Source organism: Oncorhynchus kisutch, unplaced genomic scaffold (genome assembly GCF_002021735.2).
Source record: "Oncorhynchus kisutch isolate 150728-3 unplaced genomic scaffold, Okis_V2 Okis02a-Okis13b_hom, whole genome shotgun sequence".
NCBI classification, from domain to species: Eukaryota; Metazoa; Chordata; class Actinopteri; order Salmoniformes; family Salmonidae; genus Oncorhynchus; species Oncorhynchus kisutch.
Genome location: NW_022261979.1, coordinates 3833409 through 3853399, shown reverse-complemented (window position 1 = coordinate 3853399; position 19991 = coordinate 3833409). Strand labels below are relative to the sequence as shown.

Sequence of the window (19991 nt, the reverse complement as noted above, 5' to 3'; positions counted from 1 at the left end):
TACCGTATGTTCAGTGTTAACCTCTCAGGTATTTTGTCCACATGCAGGGACATGAAGATGATCGACTACTACATGTTTTCTTACTCTGTGATCATAGACAACCACAACACTCACAGGAATGTGTTCCTGGAGTGCAGTATTCCTTTAACTGTCTCTGCATGTCTTTTTAACCTGGAATTAACACTAGTGAATATCATCCAAAATATCACTGAATACCACTGGACTCCAGGCTTGAGCCTGTGTGTGTAGAGAACTGAGTGGTTGTGTTCTTTATCAAGGAGGACCACATTGGAACAACGGTATTTTTATTTAAAAATAACTATATTTATTGTTTCATGTGTTGTCCTCATCTTTTTTAACAGTACCATTTTCTTCACCCCAAAATAAATCAAATCATACTGTCTCAACAGCGATTCCCCACAGAGGACCACCTGATGATTCACCGGCACAAGCATGAGATGACTCTGAAGTTCCCCTCCATAAAGATCGACAGCATGTTATCAGGTGACAAATGGCTTCATGCTCTATGCTGTAACTTCACTCTCTAGGCTGCATCCCAACTGGCATCCTATTCCCTATGTAGTGCACTACATTTGACCAAGGCCCATAATAGGATGCCATTTGCGACACAACCTCTAGTCTAATAGTGTAACATTTACGCTGGGAGTCGGGAAGAAAATACAGGGAGTGAAAAGGTCATAATAAATAGAACATAGAACACAACTAGAAACAGAAGCAGAATCACTAACGCCTGAGGAAGAACCAAGGGGAGTGACCGATGTAGGGGAGGTAACCAGGAAGGTGATGGAGTCCAGGTGAGTCTCATGAGGCGCAGGTGCGAGTAACGATGGTGGCAGGTATGCGTAATGATGAGACAAGTGGCACGTGGAGCGCCGGAGAGGGGGAGCGGGAGTACACTTGACAAATAGTCTGGTCCCATCGTGGTGTTCTGGAATAGATGAGTGTTTTAGTTCTCCCTCAGGAAGTAGCAGCTCTCCGCGCCAGGCAGAGAGTCAGTCAGGCTATAAACAAACAGTACTGTGTAGTCTACATCAGGGTTGGGGTTGATTCCGTTTTTTGGATTCAGTCAATTCATTGAAATTCACTTAATGAATGACTGAATTGACAAGTGAATTCAGGCCAACTGTGCTGTGTGTTGTGTTGAGGAGAGTTTGTGGTTCACTACTGTGCTGTACCTGGACTCTGTTGCGACTCCTCATTTCCCTATGGTGAAAGCCTCGTTGTGTATTGAGTCTCTAACCCATACCTTGTAGTTCTGCAGTACCTGGACTCTGTTGCGACTCCTCATTTCCCTACGGTGAAAGCCTCGTTGTGTATTGAGTCTCTAACCCATACCTTGTAGTTCTGCAGTACCTGGACTCTGTTGCGACTCCTCATTTCCCTACGGTGAAAGCCTCGTTGTGTATTGAGTCTCTAACCCATACCTTGTAGTTCTGCAGTACCTGGACTCTGTTGCGACTCCTCATTTCCCTACGGTGAAAGCCTCGTTGTGTATTGAGTCTCTAACCCATACCTTGTAGTTCTGCAGTACCTGGACTTTGTTGTGACTCCTCATTTCCCTACGGTGAAAGCCTCGTTGTGTATTGAGTCTCTAACCCATACCTTGTAGTTCTGCAGTACCTGGACTCTGTTGTGACTCCTCATTTCCCTACGGTGAAAGCCTCGTTGTGTATTGAGTCTCTAACCCATACCTTGTAGTTCTGCAGTGCTCAGCAGGACAATGAGACACTGATATATCGTTGTGTATTGAGTCTCTAACCCATACCTTGTAGTTCTGCAGTGCTCAGCAGGACAATGAGACACTGATATATCGTTGTGTATTGAGTCTCTAACCCATACCTTGTAGTTTTGCAGTGCTCAGCAGGACAATGAGACACTGATATATCGTTGTGTATTGAGTCTCTAACCCATACCTTGTAGTTCTGCAGTGCTCAGCAGGACAATGAGACACTGATATATCGTTGTGTATTGAGTCTCTAACCCATACCTTATAGTTCTGCAGTGCTCAGCAGGACAATGAGACACTGATATATCGTTGTGTATTGAGTCTCTAACCCATACCTTGTAGTTCTGCAGTGCTCAGCAGGACAATGAGACACTGATATATCGTTGTGTATTGAGTCTCTAACCCATACCTTGTAGTTCTGCAGTGCTCAGCAGGACAATGAGATACTGATATATCGTTGTGTATTGAGTCTCTAACCCATACCTTGTAGTTCTGCAGTGCTCAGCAGGACAATGAGACACTGATATATCGTTGTGTATTGAGTCTCTAACCCATACCATGTAGTTCTGCAGTGCTCAGCAGGACAATGAGACACTGATATATCGTTGTGTATTGAGTCTCTAACCCATACCTTGTAGTTCTGCAGTGCTCAGCAGGACAATGAGACACTGATATATCGTTGTGTATTGAGTCTCTAACCCATACCTTGTAGTTCTGCAGTGCTCAGCAGGACAATGAGACACTGATATATCGTTGTGTATTGAGTCTCTAACCCATACCTTGTAGTTCTGCAGTACTCAGCAGGACAATGAGACACTGATATATCGTTGTGTATTGAGTCTCTAACCCATACCTTGTAGTTCTGCAGTGCTCAGCAGGACAATGAGACACTGATATATCGTTGTGTATTGAGTCTCTAACCCATACCTTGTAGTTCTGCAGTGCTCAGCAGGACAATGAGACACTGATATATCGTTGTGTATTGAGTCTCTAACCCATACCTTGTAGTTCTGCAGTGCTCAGCAGGACAATGAGACACTGATATATCGTTGTGTATTGAGTCTCTAACCCATACCTTGTAGTTCTGCAGTGCTCAGCAGGACAATGAGACACTGATATATCGTTGTGTATTGAGTCTCTAACACATATCTTGTAGTTCTGCAGTGCTCAGCAGGACAATGAGACACTGATATATCGTTGTGTATTGAGTCTCTAACCCATACCTTGTAGTTCTGCAGTGCTCAGCAGGACAATGAGACACTGATATATCGTTGTGTATTGAGTCTCTAACCCATACCTTGTAGTTCTGCAGTGCTCAGCAGGACAATGAGACACTGATATATCGTTGTGTATTGAGTCTCTAACCCATACCTTGTAGTTCTGCAGTGCTCAGCAGGACAATGAGACACTGATATATCGTTGTGTATTGAGTCTCTAACCCATACCTTGTAGTTCTGCAGTGCTCAGCAGGACAATGAGACACTGATATATCGTTGTGTATTGAGTCTCTAACCCATACCTTGTAGTTCTGCAGTGCTCAGCAGGACAATGAGACACTGATATATCGTTGTGTATTGAGTCTCTAACCCATACCTTGTAGTTCTGCAGTGCTCAGCAGGACAATGAGACACTGATATATCGTTGTGTATTGAGTCTCTAACCCATACCTTGTAGTTCTGCAGTGCTCAGCAGGACAATGAGACACTGATATATCGTTGTGTATTGAGTCTCTAACCCATACCTTGTAGTTCTGCAGTGCTCAGCAGGACAATGAGACACTGATATATCGTTGTGTATTGAGTCTCTAACCCATACCTTGTAGTTCTGCAGTGCTCAGCAGGACAATGAGACACTGATATATCGTTGTGTATTGAGTCTCTAACCCATACCTTGTAGTTCTGCAGTGCTCAGCAGGACAATGAGACACTGATATATCGTTGTGTATTGAGTCTCTAACCCATACCTTGTAGTTCTGCAGTGCTCAGCAGGACAATGAGACACTGATATATCGTTGTGTATTGAGTCTCTAACCCATACCTTGTAGTTCTGCAGTGCTCAGCAGGACAATGAGACACTGATATATCATTGTGTATTGAGTCTCTAACCCATACCTTGTAGTTCTGCAGTGCTCAGCAGGACAATGAGACACTGATATATCGTTGTGTATTGAGTCTCTAACCCATACTTTGTAGTTCTGCAGTGCTCAGCAGGACAATGAGACACTGATATATCGTTGTGTATTGAGTCTCTAACCCATACCTTGTAGTTCTGCAGTGCTCAGCAGGACAATGAGACACTGATATATCGTTGTGTATTGAGTCTCTAACCCATACCTTGTAGTTCTGCAGTGCTCAGCAGGACAATGAGACACTGATATATCGGCGGAGAAATTCATGCTTTTCCTTTTTCCAAGTTAACATAAATGTTTTGTCAAAGATGCCGCTGGCTCCCTGTCATCATCACAGATGTCATTAGTCTGGCTGTGACAGTGGGGAGGGGTGGTGGAGGAGAGGTTCCCTGCCCCACTATACAGAGGGGAGGAGATGGGGTGTGGTTGGGGGTGATATATTGATCCACAGTTCAAAGGAATACCTGATTTATAGGTTTTTTTCAGCACCTGTAAGTGTCACCCCCAGGCTAAGTCATACTTCCAGATTTTTTGTGCCTAGACAGAGTCCAGCTGAGGCAGCAGAAGACTGTGTGTGTGTGTGTGTGTGTGTGTACAGCTGTAGGATCTCAATTTGATCAACTTTTTGCAGGAGACCTTTAAAACTTGTGGTGTATTTGAGATTTAAAAAGTCTTCTGAAGTTTGTAATTTCCCTTAAGATAAATGTATCAACGCCTCCAAAAATGTCCATGAATTAGAACCCACATAAGAAATGTACTTTCCTGTTGCAGCAGATTCTTTTCCTGCTGTCACTCTTAGAAAAAATGGTTCCAAAAGCGATTATCCGCTGTCCCCATAAGAGAACCCTTTCTGGGGGCAAGTAGAACCTTCTATGGAAAGGGTCCTACATGGAACCCAAAAGGGTTCTACTTGGAATCAAAAACAGTTCTTCTTCAAAGAGTGTAGCAAATTTTCTGAAATTAGGATTTGACGTGTGTGTCTGTACAATGCCTTCAGAAAGTATACAGACCCCTTCACTTTCTACACATGTTGTTGTGCTACAGCCTGAAATCAAAATGTATTTAAACATCTCACCCATCTACACACAATATCCCATAATGACAAAGTGAAAACATGTTCTTATACATTTTTGCAAATGTCTTGAAAATTAAATACAGGAATATCTCATTTATGTAAGTATTCACAGCCCTGCGTCAATACATGTTAGAAGCACCTTTGGCAGTGATTACAGCTGTGAGTCTTTCTGGGTAAGTCTCTAAGAGCTTTGCACACCTGGATTGTACATTATTCTTTTCATATTTCTTCAAGCTCTGTCAAATTGGTTGTTGATCATTGCTGAACAACCACTTTCAAGTCTTGCCAAGGATTTTCAAGCAGATTTAAGCCAAAACTGTAACTCGGACACTCAGGAACATTCACTGTCTTCTTGTTAAGCAACTCCAGTGTAGATTTGGCCTTGTGTTTTAGGTTATTGTCATTCATCTCCCGGTGTCTGGTGGAAAGCAGACTGAACCAGGTTTTGCTATTGGATTTTGCCTGTGCCTCCATTCCGTTTCTTTTTTATCCTGAAAAACTCCCCAGTCCTTATCGATTACAAGCATACTCATAACATGATACAGCTTCAAAATATTGTATTGAATATGTTGTATTGGATTTGCCCCAAACATAACACTTTGTATTCAGGACATAAAGTTATTTGCTTTGCCACATTTTTTTTTACCCCCTTTTGCGTGGTATCCAATTGTTACTATCTTAACTTGTCTCATCGCTGCAACTCCCGTATGGGCTCGGGAGAGACGAAGGTCGAGAGCCATGCATCCTCCGAAACACAACCGCAGTGCTTCTTAACACAGCGCTCATCCAACCCGGAAGCCAGCCGCACCAATGTGTCGGAGGAAACACCGTAACCTAGCGACCTGGTCAGTGTGCACTGCGCCCGGCCCGCCACAGGAGTCGCTAGTGCGCGATGAGACAAGGACATCCCTACCGTCCAAACCCTCCCTAACCCGGATGACGCTAGGCCAAATGCGCATCGCCACATGGACCTTCCGGTCGCAGCCGGCTGCGATAGAGCCTGGGCGCGAACCCAGAGTCTCTGGTGGCACAGCTAGACCACTGCGCCACCCAGGAGGCCTGCTTTGCCACATTTTTTGCGGTATGACTTTAGTGCCTTGTTGCAAACAGGATCCATATTTTGTGATATTTTTATTCTGTACATGTTTCCTTCTTTTCACACTGTCAATTAAGTTAGTATTGTGGAATAACTACAATGTTGTTGATCCATCTTCAGTTTTCTCCTTATCATAGCCGTTAAACAGTGTAACTGTTTTAAAGTCACTATTGTCCTCATGGTGAAATATTTGTAGTTACTGGGTGTATGGATACACAATTCCAAAGTGTAATTAATAACTTACATCATGCTGAAAGGGATATTCAATGTCTGCTTCCCCCCCCCACCCATCTACTAATAGGTGCCCTTCTTTGTGTTATTTGAAAACCTCCCTGGTCTTTGTGGGTGAATCTGTGTTTGAAATGCACTGTTCAACTGAGGGACCTTACAGATAATTGTATGTGTGGGGTACAGAGATGAGGTAGTCATTCAAAATCATGTTAAAAATCATGTCAAACACAATGCACACACACACTATGCACACACACACTATGCACACACACACTATGCACACACACACTATGCACACACACACTATGCACACACACACTATGCACACACACACTATGCACACACACACTATGCACACACAGTCCATTTACTCCTGACCTTATTTCAGCTTGCCAAAACAAAGGGGGTGAATACTTATTGACTCATTATTGACATTTCAGTTTTTCAATTTGAATTCATTTGTAAACATATTTTGAAAAACATGATTCCACTTTGTGTAGGTCAGAGACACAAACATACATTTGAATACATTTTAAATTCAGGCTGTAACACAAGATAATGTGGAAAAAGTGAAGGGGTATGAATACTTTCTGAAGGTACTGTGTGTGTGTAGGTGTGTGTGTGTGTGTGTGTGTGTGTGTGTGTGTAGGTGTGTGTGTGTGTGTGTGTATGTGTGTGTGTGTGTATGTGTGTGTGTGTATGTGTGTGTGTGTGTGTGTAGGTGTGTGTGTGTGTGTGTGTGTGTGTGTGTAGGTGTGTGTGTGTGTGTGTGTGTGTGTGTGTGTGTAGGTGTGTGTGTGTATGTGTGTGTGTATGTGTGTGTGTGTGTAGGTGTGTGTGTGTGTGTAGGTGTGTGTGTGTGTGTGTGTGTAGGCGTGTGTGTGTATATGTGTGTGTGTGTGTAGGTGTGTGTGTGTGTGTGTGTGTAGGTGTGTGTGTGTGTGTAGGTGTGTGTGTGTGTGTGTGTGTGTGTGTGTGTAGGTGTGTGTGTGTGTGTGTGTGTGTGTAGGTGTGTGTGTGTGTGTGTGTAGGTGTGTGTGTGTGTATGTGTGTGTGTGTGTAGGTGTGTGTAGGTGTGTGTGTGTGTGTGTGTGTGTGTGTGTGTGTGTGTGTGTGTGTGTGTGTGTGTGTGTGTGTGTGTGTGTGTGTGTGTGTGTAGGTGTGTGTGTGTGTGTGTGTGTGTGTAGGTGTGTGTGTGTATGTGTAGGTGTGTGTGTAGGTGTGTGTGTGTGTGCGTGCACGTCTGTGCCACGGGAGGCTGGTGAGGGGAGGACGGCTCATAATAATGTCTGGAATGGAGTTGGTGGAATGGTATCAAACACATAGAAACCATGCGTTTGATGTGCTCAATACCATCCCATTAATTCCATTCCAGACATTACTAAGAGCCCGTTCACCCCAATTAAGGTGCTACGGGCCGCCTGTGGTGTGTGTGTGTGTTAGGCTGATTCTGACTGAGATGGTCTTCTTTATTATTTACACTGAGCGACCAGGAGAGTCAGGTTTCTGACCCGGCCGAGTCAGTGTCCTTATCCCCCCCCCTCTCTCTTACGGCTCTGTCCATTTGTCTTTCTGAAACCTCGGAGCCTTCCGGCTGGGATGTGAGAGGGTTGACGATCATAAGTCACCTGGCTGTCTGACTCTCCTGTTTAGGGTTAAAACAACTTCAACATGTCACCCAGAGAGATTTGATCGACCCCCAGCCCCTTCCCCTTTTTGATATGTAACACCCAAGCTTACCTCATTTCACCAACGTTTTGTCTGTTCTCCTGACATATGCTGTGACTTGTCACGTCATCATACTTCTCTGGAAATGGACACCGCTTGCGCTCCAGTTTTTGAAAACGTTTTAATTGAAGAGTTAAGCTCTCATCCTCCCTATGGGGAAAGACAGACTGGTTTGGTCAAACTGTATTTTGGTGGTCAATCCTCAGTCTAGCCAGAATGGATAAACAGGCCGTGGTGGAGTATGCTTTTAGCCTTTGAAAAGGACATGATCCTAAAATCACCTTGGACTGTCTGAAACACGATCCGGTCTCTCTGGTCTCTCTGCCCCCTGATGCTGAGCAGAGTAACACTGAAGGGAACAAACGAGCCCCCCCCCCCCCCCCCCTCTGTAGGTGAGGTCTGGACATTGTTAACTGAAATGTTGCTAGTGAGAGTAGTATCTCTGTCTAATGTAAAAGGAGAGTGGCTTTTCTAACCATTTGGAATGTCCATTAGCTTGGTCAATGTATTCTCTGCCTCTGCCCACTTCATATTCATCAGCTGTTCTTCTTTGTCAGCAAACTATCATAACTTAACAGTTCAGGCAGCAAACATACCGAGCAGATTTATCTACAAATGTACTGTTTTATACGATATTTAAACATTTTTTGATCTGTTTCTAGAATGAATGTTTTCCAGACCAAGTCGCTACCTGCTAGGATGCTAATATCCATTCTAGTGTGAGTTTTATATGTAATTCAGTGGTGTCTCCTGTGTTCCAGACCAGACGCCGACCCCGACGCGCTTCCTGAAAAACTGTGAGGAGGTGGGTCTGTTCAGCGAGCTGGACTGTTCTATAGAACAGGAGTTCAGGAAGGCCCAGGAGGAAGAGGACAACAAACAGGTAGACAAGATGACAGTAAGACAACTAACCTGATTATCATGTAGACAAGATGACAGTAAGACAACTAACCTGGTTATCATGTAGACAAGATGACAGTAAGACAGATAACCTGATTATCATGTAGACAAGATGACAGTAAGACAACTAACCTGGTTATCATGTAGACAAGATGACAGTAAGACAACTAACCTGATTATCATGTAGACAAGAAGACAGTAGACAGATAACCTGATTATCATGTAGACAAGATGCCAGTAAGACAACTAACCTGGTTATCATGTAGACAAGATGACAGTAAGACAACTAACCTGGTTATCATGTAGACAAGATGACAGTAAGACAACTAACCTGATTATCATGTAGACAAGATGACAGTAAGACAACTAACCTGATTATCATGTAGACAAGATGACAGTAAGACAACTAACCTGATTATCATGTAGACAAGATGACAGTAAGACAACTAACCTGGTTATCATGTAGACAAGATGACAGTAAGACAACTAACCTGGTTATCACATAGACAAGATGACAGTATGTGATTTGGATGCTCAGTTTTCCTGCTAGAAGCATCCACTGAATTAGACACACTGCTCTGCACAGTGCCTTCACCTGTGTTTATCTGTGGAGTACAGTAAGATAAGCCCAGGGGAAGCCCGGGTCAACCCACAGCTGGGTAGTCCCCCTTTATCTTGCAGGGTTATCATTCTTGTTTCCCCCAGCCACCACAGACACACTCCATGCAGGTTTGGGCTCCCGTGTGGTGCAGCGGTCTAAGGCACTGCATCTCAGTGCTAGAGGCGTCACTACAGACCTTGGTTCGATTCCAGGCTTATCACAACTGGCCGTGATTGTGAGTCCCATAGGGCGGCGTACAATTGGCCCAACGTCGTTAGGGTTTGGCCGGGGTAGGCTGTCGTTGTAAATAAGAATTTGTTCCTAACTGACTTGCCAAGTTAAATAAAGGTTCAAATGTAACTGTACACACACTGTCTTCATTCCCCCAGCCACCACACACACACACACACACACACACACGCACACACACACTCCAGGCAGTTAACTACTTCCTTGGCCTGAAACACTCAGAGCAGGCACATGCATAGTCACACAAGTCAACTCCTAACCAATTGTAACAAACTAGCTCACACACTCACAACAGGTAGACTCTACCCTTCCCTATAATTCAATTCCAGGGGCTTTATTGGCATGAGAAACATATGTTAATGTTGCCAAAGCAAGTGAAGTAGATAATATACAAAGTGAAATAAACAATAAAATGAACAGTAAACATTACACTCACAGAACTTCCAAAAGAATAAAGACATTTCAAATGTCATATTATGTACATATACAGTGTTATAATGATGTACAAATGGTTAAAGTACAAAAGGGAAAATAAATAAATATAGGTTGTATTTACAATGGTGTTTGTTCTTCACTGGTTTCCCTTTTCTTGTGGCAACAGGTCACAAATCTTGCTGCTGTGATGCACACTGTGGTATTTCACCCAGTAGATATGAGAGTTTATCAAAATTGGGTTTGTTTTCGAATTCTTTGTATCCCACTCACATGTCAGGATTCAAACGCTGTGTGACAGCAAGAGCCCAGACAGACAGACAGACAGACAGACAGGCAGGCAGGCAGACAGACAGACAGACAGACAGACAGACAGACAGACAGACAGACAGACAGACAGACAGACAGACAGACAGACAGACAGAGAGGCAGGCAGACAGGCAGACAGACAGACAGACAGACAGACAGACAGACAGACAGGCAGGTGAAGGGCTGTGACCTGACTGCTACAGGTGAGGTGAGGAGGCAGCAGGAGATCAGATTCCCTCAGGCAGCTCCTGTACTTTAAACAGCTCACTTCATCTCTCAGAAACACAGATAGAGGGAGTCACGTTTCCTCGAGTCAAAGATTAACCGCAGACAGACAGCAGCTTCAGACTAGGCTGGACAGACAGACAGACAGACAGACAGACAGACAGACAGACAGACAGACAGACAGACAGACAGACAGACAGACAGACAGACAGACAGACAGACAGACAGACAGACAGCAGCTTGAGACTAGGCTGGACAGACAGACAGACAGACAGACAGACAGACAGACAGACAGACAGACAGACAGACAGACAGACAGACAGACAGACAGACAGACAGACAGACAGACAGACAGACAGACAGACAGACAGACAGACAGACAGACAGACAGACAGACAGATAGACAGACAGACAGCAGCTTGAGACTGCGAGACCAGGCTGGACAGACAGACAGACAGCAGCTTGAGACAGCGAGACCAGGCTGGACAGACAGACAGCAGCTTGAGACAGCGAGACCAGGCTGGACAGACAGACAGCCAGACCTGCACACTCGTCATGTGTCTGCGACACGTGTGGCTCACCAGCCGTCACCACTCACCACAGTTTCAGAACAGTGATGTCTGATTGGACTCTAAGGTAGTTGTTAATGCATTATGGGTCAATGTTAAGAACTCTTTACCTGTGAAATGATATCTATACTCTACTGGCCACAGCACAGCTACACTGTATCTCTGTCTCTCAGACTGTTGATCCTGTGTCTGGTCTGGTCTGTCGACTGTATCTCTGTCTCCCAGACTGCTGATCCAGTGTCTGGTCTGGTCTGTCGACTGTATCTCTGTCTCCCAGACTGTTCGTCCTGTGTCTGGTCTGGTCTGTAGACTGTATCTCTGTCTCCCAGACTGCTGATCCTGTGTCTGGTATGGTCTGTAGAATGTATCTCTGTCTCTCAGACTGCTGATCCAGTGTCTGATCTGGTCTGTAGACAGTATCTCTGTCTCCCAGACTGCTGATCCAGTGTCTGGTCTGGTCTATAGACTGGTTCTCTGTCTCTCAGACTGCTGGTCCTGTGTCTGGTCTGGTCTGTAGACTGTATCTCTGCTGACGTCTGGGTCTGGGTTTGGCTGTGGAAGCTGTCTGTGTGAGTCAGGTCACCCAGGCCACGTTCAGCCTCCTCAGTCCCCACAGTCTGGCGGTCTGGCGTTTATGGTTGAAGAGCTGTGCTCAGTCAGCACGACTGGGAGGCGAGTCTCAGCAGGACTGTGGAGTACACAGCATGGCAGCATATCACAGGGGAGAGAGATAAGGAGAAAGGTTGGTTGAAGTTCAAGAGAGCATAGCTTACAACAGTTTGCTCTTAGAAAAAAATGTGCTGTCTAGAACCAAAAACGGTTCTTCAGCTGTCCACATAGAACCCTTTGAAGAACCCCTTTTGGTTCCAAGTATAACCCTTTGGGTTCCAGGTAGAACCCTTTCCACAGAGGGACAAAAGAGTTCTACCTGGAACCAAAAAGGGTTCTCCTAAGGGGACAGCCGCAGAACCCTTTCAGAAGCCTTTTTTCTAAGAGTGAAGAAGCTTCTGGTAGGGAAGTCTGTTGTTGTTATTGGTCTGAAAACCAGACCTTCCTAACCCCGCCTCCCCCACACACACTCACATTGACACACACCTCCCCAACAGTCATGAGTCCATAGTTTGCAAACATGTAGTCCTTCAAATAAGGATCTTTATTTAAGTAGGCAAGTCAGTTAAAAACACATTCTTATTTCAATGACGGCCTGGGAACAGTGGGTTAACTGCCTGTTCAGGGGCAGATTTGTACCTTGTCAGCTCGGGGATTTGAACTTGCAACCTTCCAGTTACTAGTCCAACACGCTAACCACTAGGCTTTTTGCCGCCCCAAAAAGCTTAGTTCAACTATTGTTCCCCATGAGAACCTAAAATATAAGCTTGTTTTACTCCAATGTTTGTAAACAAAGTAAATGTAAGCAAACACTATATAACCTAAAAACATGATTACAACTATGATGTTGATATCATGGATGGTCGGTCTATAGCTCTGTCTTTGAATTTGAGAGTGGTTACATTTCTTCAGTCCCATCCACCCTCAGCTTTTTACCAAAACAGTGATAGGGTGGACACTTTGCTATTGTTTCAACTGCTGATTGCTGCTTTAAATATTAATGCTCTCGGCGAGGAACGTGACTGAGCAGTACAGGGATTACAGTAAAGCTGTGGAACTTTTACACTAAATGAACTTAAAGACACATTATTGCAGTTGGCTGTTAACAATGTGTTCTGACTTGATTCTCTCTCTCTCTCTCTCTCTCTCTCTCTCTCTCTCTCTCTCTCTCTCTCTCTCGCTCTCTCTCTCTCTCTCTCCCCCCTCCCTCCCTCCCTCCCTCCCTCCCTCCCTCCCTCCCTCCCTCCCTCCCTCCCTCCCTCCCTCCCTCCCTCCCTCCTCTCTCTCTCTCTCTCCCCTCCTCTCTCTTGCTCTCTCCCTCCCCCTCGCCATCCCTCCTCCCTCCCTCCCTCCCTCCCTCCCTCCCTCCCTCCCTCCCTCCCTCCCTCCCTCCCTCCCTCCCTCCCTCCCTCCCTCCCTCCCTCCCTCCCCCTCCTCTCTCTTGCTCTCTCCCTCCCCCTCGCCATCCCTCCCCCTCCTCTCCCTCCCTCCCCCTCTCCCTCCTCTTCCTCCCTCCCTCCCTCCCTCACCCTCCTCTTCCTCCCTCCCTCCCTTCTCTCTCTCTCCCACCCCCCCTCTCTCTCTCCCTCCTCCTCCTCTCTCATGCTCTCTCCCTCCCCCTCCTCTCTCTCTCTCTCTCCCTCCTCCTCCTCTCTCATGCTCTCTCCCTCCCCCTCCTCTCTCTTGCTCCCCCCTCTCTCTCTCCCACCCCCCTCTCTCTCCCTCCACCCCCTCTCTCATGCTCTCTCCCTCCCTCCCTCCCTCCCCCCTCTCTCTCTCTCTCTCTCTCTCTCTCTCTCTCTCTCCCTCCTCCTCCTCTCTCTTGCTCTCTCCCTCCCCCTCCTCTCTCTTGCTCTTTCCCTCCCTCTCCAGAATATCTCTCTACATGGCCAGAACCTCCAGAACCAGCAGCATCACTCTCGGATGGGGAACCATGACAACAGCATAGTGATCCAGCAGGGCCTGTCCTCTCCCCAGTCCAACTCTGTCATCACCCAGGCCCCCTCCACCAACAGACAGCTAGGGTGAGACCTCCAGTCCACACCGCCTGGATGAACCAAAACATTAACTAACACACGCTCAACTAACATTAGACCTGGGTCAAATACAGTACATGTCAAATATGCTATTTTAGTATGCTTACTTTAGTTTGAAATGCTTCCATCTCTATTCTCTGTGCTTAGTCTAGAGAACTACTCTGCCTTGGCTCCGTGTGATATTCACCACAGTGATATGAGGATGTCCTCCACAGCAGTGGCCCTGTGATTGGCATTCCTGTGTAGTCTCTGAGGTCACACCAGTGTTCTGTTACATCTGGACCTGTGTGTGTGTGTGTGTGAGTGTGCGTGCGTGTGTATGTGTGTGCTTGCGTGCGGCATGCATGCGTGCATGCGTGTGTGTGTGTGTGTTACTGACAAGGCGATTCATGTTTAGCTGTTGGCTGTGTATTGTCCCACAGCAGAGCATGTCAAGAGGGTCCCGTGGGACAGGGATGAGGTCATCTCTGATGGCCCCGGCTGCTTTTACAGCGGTTTAGTATTTCACTCCAAAATAGTCCCTGTCTTTCTTTCACCGTCGGAAAGTCACACAATAACTGCCTTTGGTTTAGATGTTTCCATCCTGGTTGACACTGAAAGCCTTGTTAAAAACAGGGGTATGATTGAATTCAGCGTGAAACGTGTGAATTTAAAGTCCTTATACAGGCCGATGAACAGGGTTCATAATGGTATAGAAGGGTCAGAGGACTGTTCCATTATCCTTCAGTCAGCTTCTTACTCTATTGATGAAATGAACATTGAAAAGGTTTCCTGAGGTTCTGAAACTATTTTCGGGGAGTTTAACGTTAACACTTGTTGACGTTTGTACATCTGTGAGCTGTTGAGTTCAGACCTCTGTGTTGTACAACTAGTCAGGATGGGTGTTGGGTGTGCCCACCATGATGTCATAGACCCTCGTCCCGTACCCCTGGGGTGATTTCAGCTTTTTTGGGGGGGAACGCCTTCATTGTGCAAGCGCTCCCCTCCACTGACCTGTGTCTTGAGTTGATGTTGTTTCCTCTCTTTCTTTCCTTCCTTCTTTGTATCAGAAAGAAAATTGACACCTGAATCACACGTACATATGCAGTCAAGCAAGTGCACACACACACACACACACACACACACACACACACACACACACACACACACACACACACACACACACACACACACACACACACACACACACACACACACACACACACACAGGGGTGGATGTGGGTACGCAGACCAACGTGACACAGTGGCCCCTCATGATGAGTTTCTATGTTTTGTGGCCCCACCCTCATCAAAGTTGCCCATCCTGCTCTGAGGTCAGTAGTCAGAAACATCATGCAACTATTAGAATGCTTTATTCACTGAATCACACTCCTATGACTAGAATCTGGGTTTGATTTAATTAGTCATAGACTCTCTCTCTCTCTCGCTCTCTCTCTCTCGCGCTCTCTCTCTCTCCTTCCCAGTCTCTCTCTCTTGTTCTCTCCCTCTCACTCTGTGTGTGCTTTAAAAAATGCAGCCTAGAAGTGGAAAACATGACGTCTTGGACTAGAAATTAGTCCTATAGTCTGTCCTTTGTTAAGCCAGACCTATATTATGTGAGCATGACCTATAGTTAAGCCAGCTCTGTGTTAAGCCAGCATTGTGTTAAGCCAGCATTGTGTTAAGGCAGCGCTGTGTTAAACCCAGCATTGTGTTAAATCAGCTCTGTGTTAAACCAGCATTGTGTTAAACCAGCATTGTGTTAAGCCAGCTCTGTGTTAAGGCAGCACTGTGTTAAACCCATCATTGTGTTAAACCAGCTCTGTGTTAAACCAGCATTGTGTTAAACCAGCATTGTGTTAAACCAGCTCTGTGTTAAGCCAGCATTGTGTTAAACCAGCTCTGTGTTAAGCCAGCATTGTGTTAAACCAGCATTGTGTTAAACCAGCATTGCGTTAAACCAGCTCTGTGTTAAACCAGCATTGTGTTAAGCCAGCTCTGTGTTAAACCAGCATTGTGTTAAGGCAGCTCTGTGTTAAACCAGCATTGTGTTAAGGCAGCTCTGTGTTAAACCAGCATTGTGTTAAGGCAGCTCTGTGTTAAGTCTGCATTGTGTTAAACCAGCATTATGTTAAAACAGCTCTGTGTTAAACCAGCTCTGTGTTAAGGCAGCTCTGTGTTAAGGCAGCTCTGTGTTAAACCAGCATTATGTTAAAACAGCTCTGTGTTAAACCAGCATTATGTTAAAACAGCTCTGTGTTAAACCAGCTCTGTGTTAAACCAGCATTGTGTTAAACCAGCTCTGTGTTAAACCAGCATTGTGTTAAACCAGCTCTGTGTTAAACCAGCATTGTGTTAAACCAGCTCTGTGTTAAGGCAGCTCTATTAAAGCAGCTCTGTGTTAAGGCAGCTCTGTGTTAAGGCAGCTCTGTGTTAAACCAGCATTGTGTTAAGGCAGCTCTGTGTTAAGGCAGCTCTGTGTTAAGGCAGCTCTGTGTTAAGGCAGCTCTGTGTTAAGGCAGCTCTGTGTTAAGGCAGCTCTATTAAAACAGCTCTGTGTTAAAACAGCTCTGTGTTAAGGCAGCTCTGTGTTAAGCCAGCCTGTGTCCAGTCAGGCCTGTGTAGTTTTACCACTGGTTGGAAGAAGACCTGGGTTGTGTCCCAAATGGCACCCTATTCCCACTGGGCTCTGGTCAGAAGTAGTGCACTATATAGAGAATAGGGCGCCATTTCGGACGCAGGCCTGGTGAATATTGGATGTGGGAGCCATCAGTAAGCCTGACTGACACCCCTATACAGGCTCTTTGTACAGGAGAGGACAGGGCTGGAATTACATCCCCTTGACTTGAAGGAGAAGAAATCACTGTCTGTCAGTAAAGACAGACATAAGGCTGTGCTGAGAGAGACAGGCCTGTTTTACCTGACTTAACCTGTCATCAGACTCCCCACCTCGCTGGAGAGGAGGAGCATGGGTAGGAAGACTCACCACTTCAGCATTTTCACGGAAAACAGTTGAACATCAGTCAGCTGGCTAAATATGGCACATTTACAGAAAGGTTCAGCAGCGTGTATTGTCTCTGTCAATAAGCTTAATTAACTAAAGTACCTTTTAGTTGGTCAACTTTGTTCTATAGTACAGATTCATCCATTTCAAAGGGTTTTGGTTGAGATAATCAGAAAATCATCTGTTTTGTGTCACGTGTTCAAATCAAAGTTTATTTGTCACGTGTGCTGAATACAACAGGTGTAAACCTTACAGTGAAATGCTCACTTACAGGCTCTAGCCAATGGTGCGGGGAAAAAAAGTATGTGTGTGTGTGTGTGTGTGTGTGTGTGTGTGTGTGTGTGTGTGTTGGTAAGTAAAGAAATAAAACAACAGTAAAAAGACGTTTGAAAAAGAGTAGCAAGGCTATATACAGACACCTGTTAGTCAGGCTTGTTGAGGTAGTATGTACATGTAGGTATCGTTAAAGTGACTATGCATATATGATGAACAGAGAGTAGCAGTAGCGTAAAAAGAGGGGTTGGAGGGTGGTGGGTACACAATGCAAATAGTCTGGGTAACCATTTGTTTACCTGTTCAGGAGTCTTATGGCTTGGGGGTATAAACTGTTGAGAAGCCTTTTTGTCCTAGACTTGGCACTCCGGTACCGCTTGCCATGCGGTAGTAGAGAGAAAAGTCTATGACTGGGGTGGCTGGGGTCTTTGACCATTTTTAGGGCCTTTCTCTGACACCGCCTGGTGACAAGGTCCTGGATGGCAGGCAGCTTTGCCCCAGTGATGTACTGGGCTGTATGCACTACTCTCTGAAGTGCCTTGCAGTCGGAGGCCGAGCAATTGCCGTACCAGGCAGTGATGCAACCGGTCAGGATGCTCTCGATGTTGCAGCTGTAGAACCTTTTGAGGATCTCAGGGACTATGGTGGTCTGCTTGAAGCGTGTTGGTATTACAGACTCAATCAGGGACATGTTGAAAATGTCAGTGAAGACAACTGCCAGTTGGTCAGCACATGCCCGGAGCACACGTCCTGGTAATCCGTCTGGCCCCGCAGCCTTGTGTATGTTGACCTGTTTAAAGGTCTTACTCACGGCGGCTACGGAGAGTGTGATCACACAGTCGTCCGGAACAGCTGATGCTCCCGTGCATACCTCAGTGTTGCTTGCCTCGAAGCGAGCATAGAAGTTATTTAGCTTGTCTGGTAGGCTCGTGTCACTGTGCAGCTCTCGGCTGTGCTTCCCTTTGTAGTCTGTAATAGTTTGCAAGCCCTGCCACATCCAACGAGCATTGGAGCCAGTGTAGTATGATTCAATCTTAGCCCTGTATTGACGCTTTGCCTGTTTGATGGTTCGTCGCAGGGCATAGCGGGATTTCTTGTAACCTTCCGGGTTAGAGTCCCGCACCTCTACACTTCTACACTAGCTCAGTGCGAATGTTGCCTGTAATCCATGGCTTCTGGTTGGGGTATGTACGTACAGTCACTGTGGGGACGACGTCCTCAATGCACTTATTGATAAAGCCAGTGACTGATGTGGTGTAATTCCTCAATGTCATCGGAAGAATCCCGGAACATGTTCCAGTCTGTGATACCAAAGCTGTCCTGTAGTTTAGCAGCTGCTTCATCTGACCATTTTTGTTATAGACCTAGTCACTGGTGCTTCCTGCTTTAATTTTTGTAAGCAGGAATTAGGAGGATAGAGTTGTGGTCGGATTTACCAAATGGAGGGCGAGGGAGAGCTATGTACATGTCTCTGTGTGTGGAGTACAGGCGATCTAGAATTTTTTCCCTCTGGTTGCACATTTAACATGTTGATAGAGATTTGGTAGAACTGATTTAAGTTTCCCTGCATTCAAGTCTCCGGCCACTAGGAGCGCCGCCTCTGGGTGAGTGGTTTCCTGTTAGCTTATTTCCTTATACAGCTGACTGAGTGTGGTCTTGGTGCCAGCATCTGTCTGTGGTGGTTCACAGTTAAACCTCAGCTATGGCGTAAGCCTCTGCTAAATGTATCTTCTATATGGCATTGCCTGATCAGGCTGTTTTTAGATGTGTCTGTTTTGGGATTGTTCTGAATGTGCCAGTGCATTGTGGTGTGGTGGTCACAGTCTGGGGAATCATTTGGTGTCTGTATGGTGGTCAGTACGGTCACTGAGATGCCAGATGGAGGAAGAATGCAGCTGTTTCAGGGATATTTACAGCAAATACCATCAGGAATACCCTAACATGGAAACAACGTCAGACACAGTAAGAAAAAAGAGTTTATGAATACACATCTACTGTAGGGGAAAAACCCAACGTATAGGAAACATGTAACTGATAAACCCTTCAGTTTCAGAGGGTTATAGGAAACATGTAACTGATAAACCCTTCAGTTTCAGAGGGTTATAGGAAACATGTAACTGATAAACCCTTCAGTTTCAGAGGGTTATAGGAAACATGTAACTGATAAACCCTTCAGTTTCAGAAGGTTATAAACCTGTAACTGATAAACCCTTCAGTTTCAGAGGGTTATAAACCTGTAACTGAGGAACCTTTAAGTTTCAGAGGGCGGTAACTGAGAAACCCTTCAGTTTCAGAGGGTGGTAACTGAGAAACCTTTCAGTTTCAGAGGGTTATAAACCTGTAACTGAGAAACCTTTCAGTTTAAGAAGGTTATAGGAAACATGTAACTGATAAACCCTTCAGTTTCAGAGGGTTATAGGAAACATGTAACTGATAAACCCTTCAGTTTAAGAAGGTTATAAACCTGTAACTGAGAAACCCTTCAGTTTAAGAAGGTTATAAACCTGTAACTGAGGAACCCTTCAGTTTCAGAAGGTTATAAACCTGTAACTGAGGAACCCTTCAGTTTCAGAGGGTTATAGGAAACATGTAACTGAGAAACCCTTCAGTTTCAGAGGGTTATAGGAAACATGTAACTGATAAACCCTTCAGTTTCAGAGGGTTATAAACCTGTAACTGAGGAACCTTTCAGTTTCAGAGGGTGGTAACTGAGAAACCCTTCAGTTTCAGAGGGTTATAAACCTGTAACGGAGGAACCTTTCAGTTTCAGAGGGTTATAAACCTGTAACTGAGGAACCTT

General features: G+C 45.5%; 1 protein-coding gene across 2 annotated transcripts in view; it reads left to right on the top strand.

Moving 5' to 3' along the window:
- creb5b (cAMP responsive element binding protein 5b) overlaps positions 1-19991 on the top strand; it is an 87567-nt gene that overhangs the window by 16133 nt on the left and 51443 nt on the right. Inside the window, exons 3-5 of one of the 2 annotated variants that reach the window (XM_031812173.1) lie at positions 411-504; positions 8767-8888; positions 13772-13923. In XM_031812173.1, coding sequence (XP_031668033.1) covers positions 411-504; positions 8767-8888; positions 13772-13923 — 368 coding nt within the window. Of the gene's footprint in view, positions 1-410; positions 505-8766; positions 8904-13771; positions 13924-19991 lie in introns of both variants that reach the window. The other variant, XM_031812172.1, reaches the window with a different exon arrangement.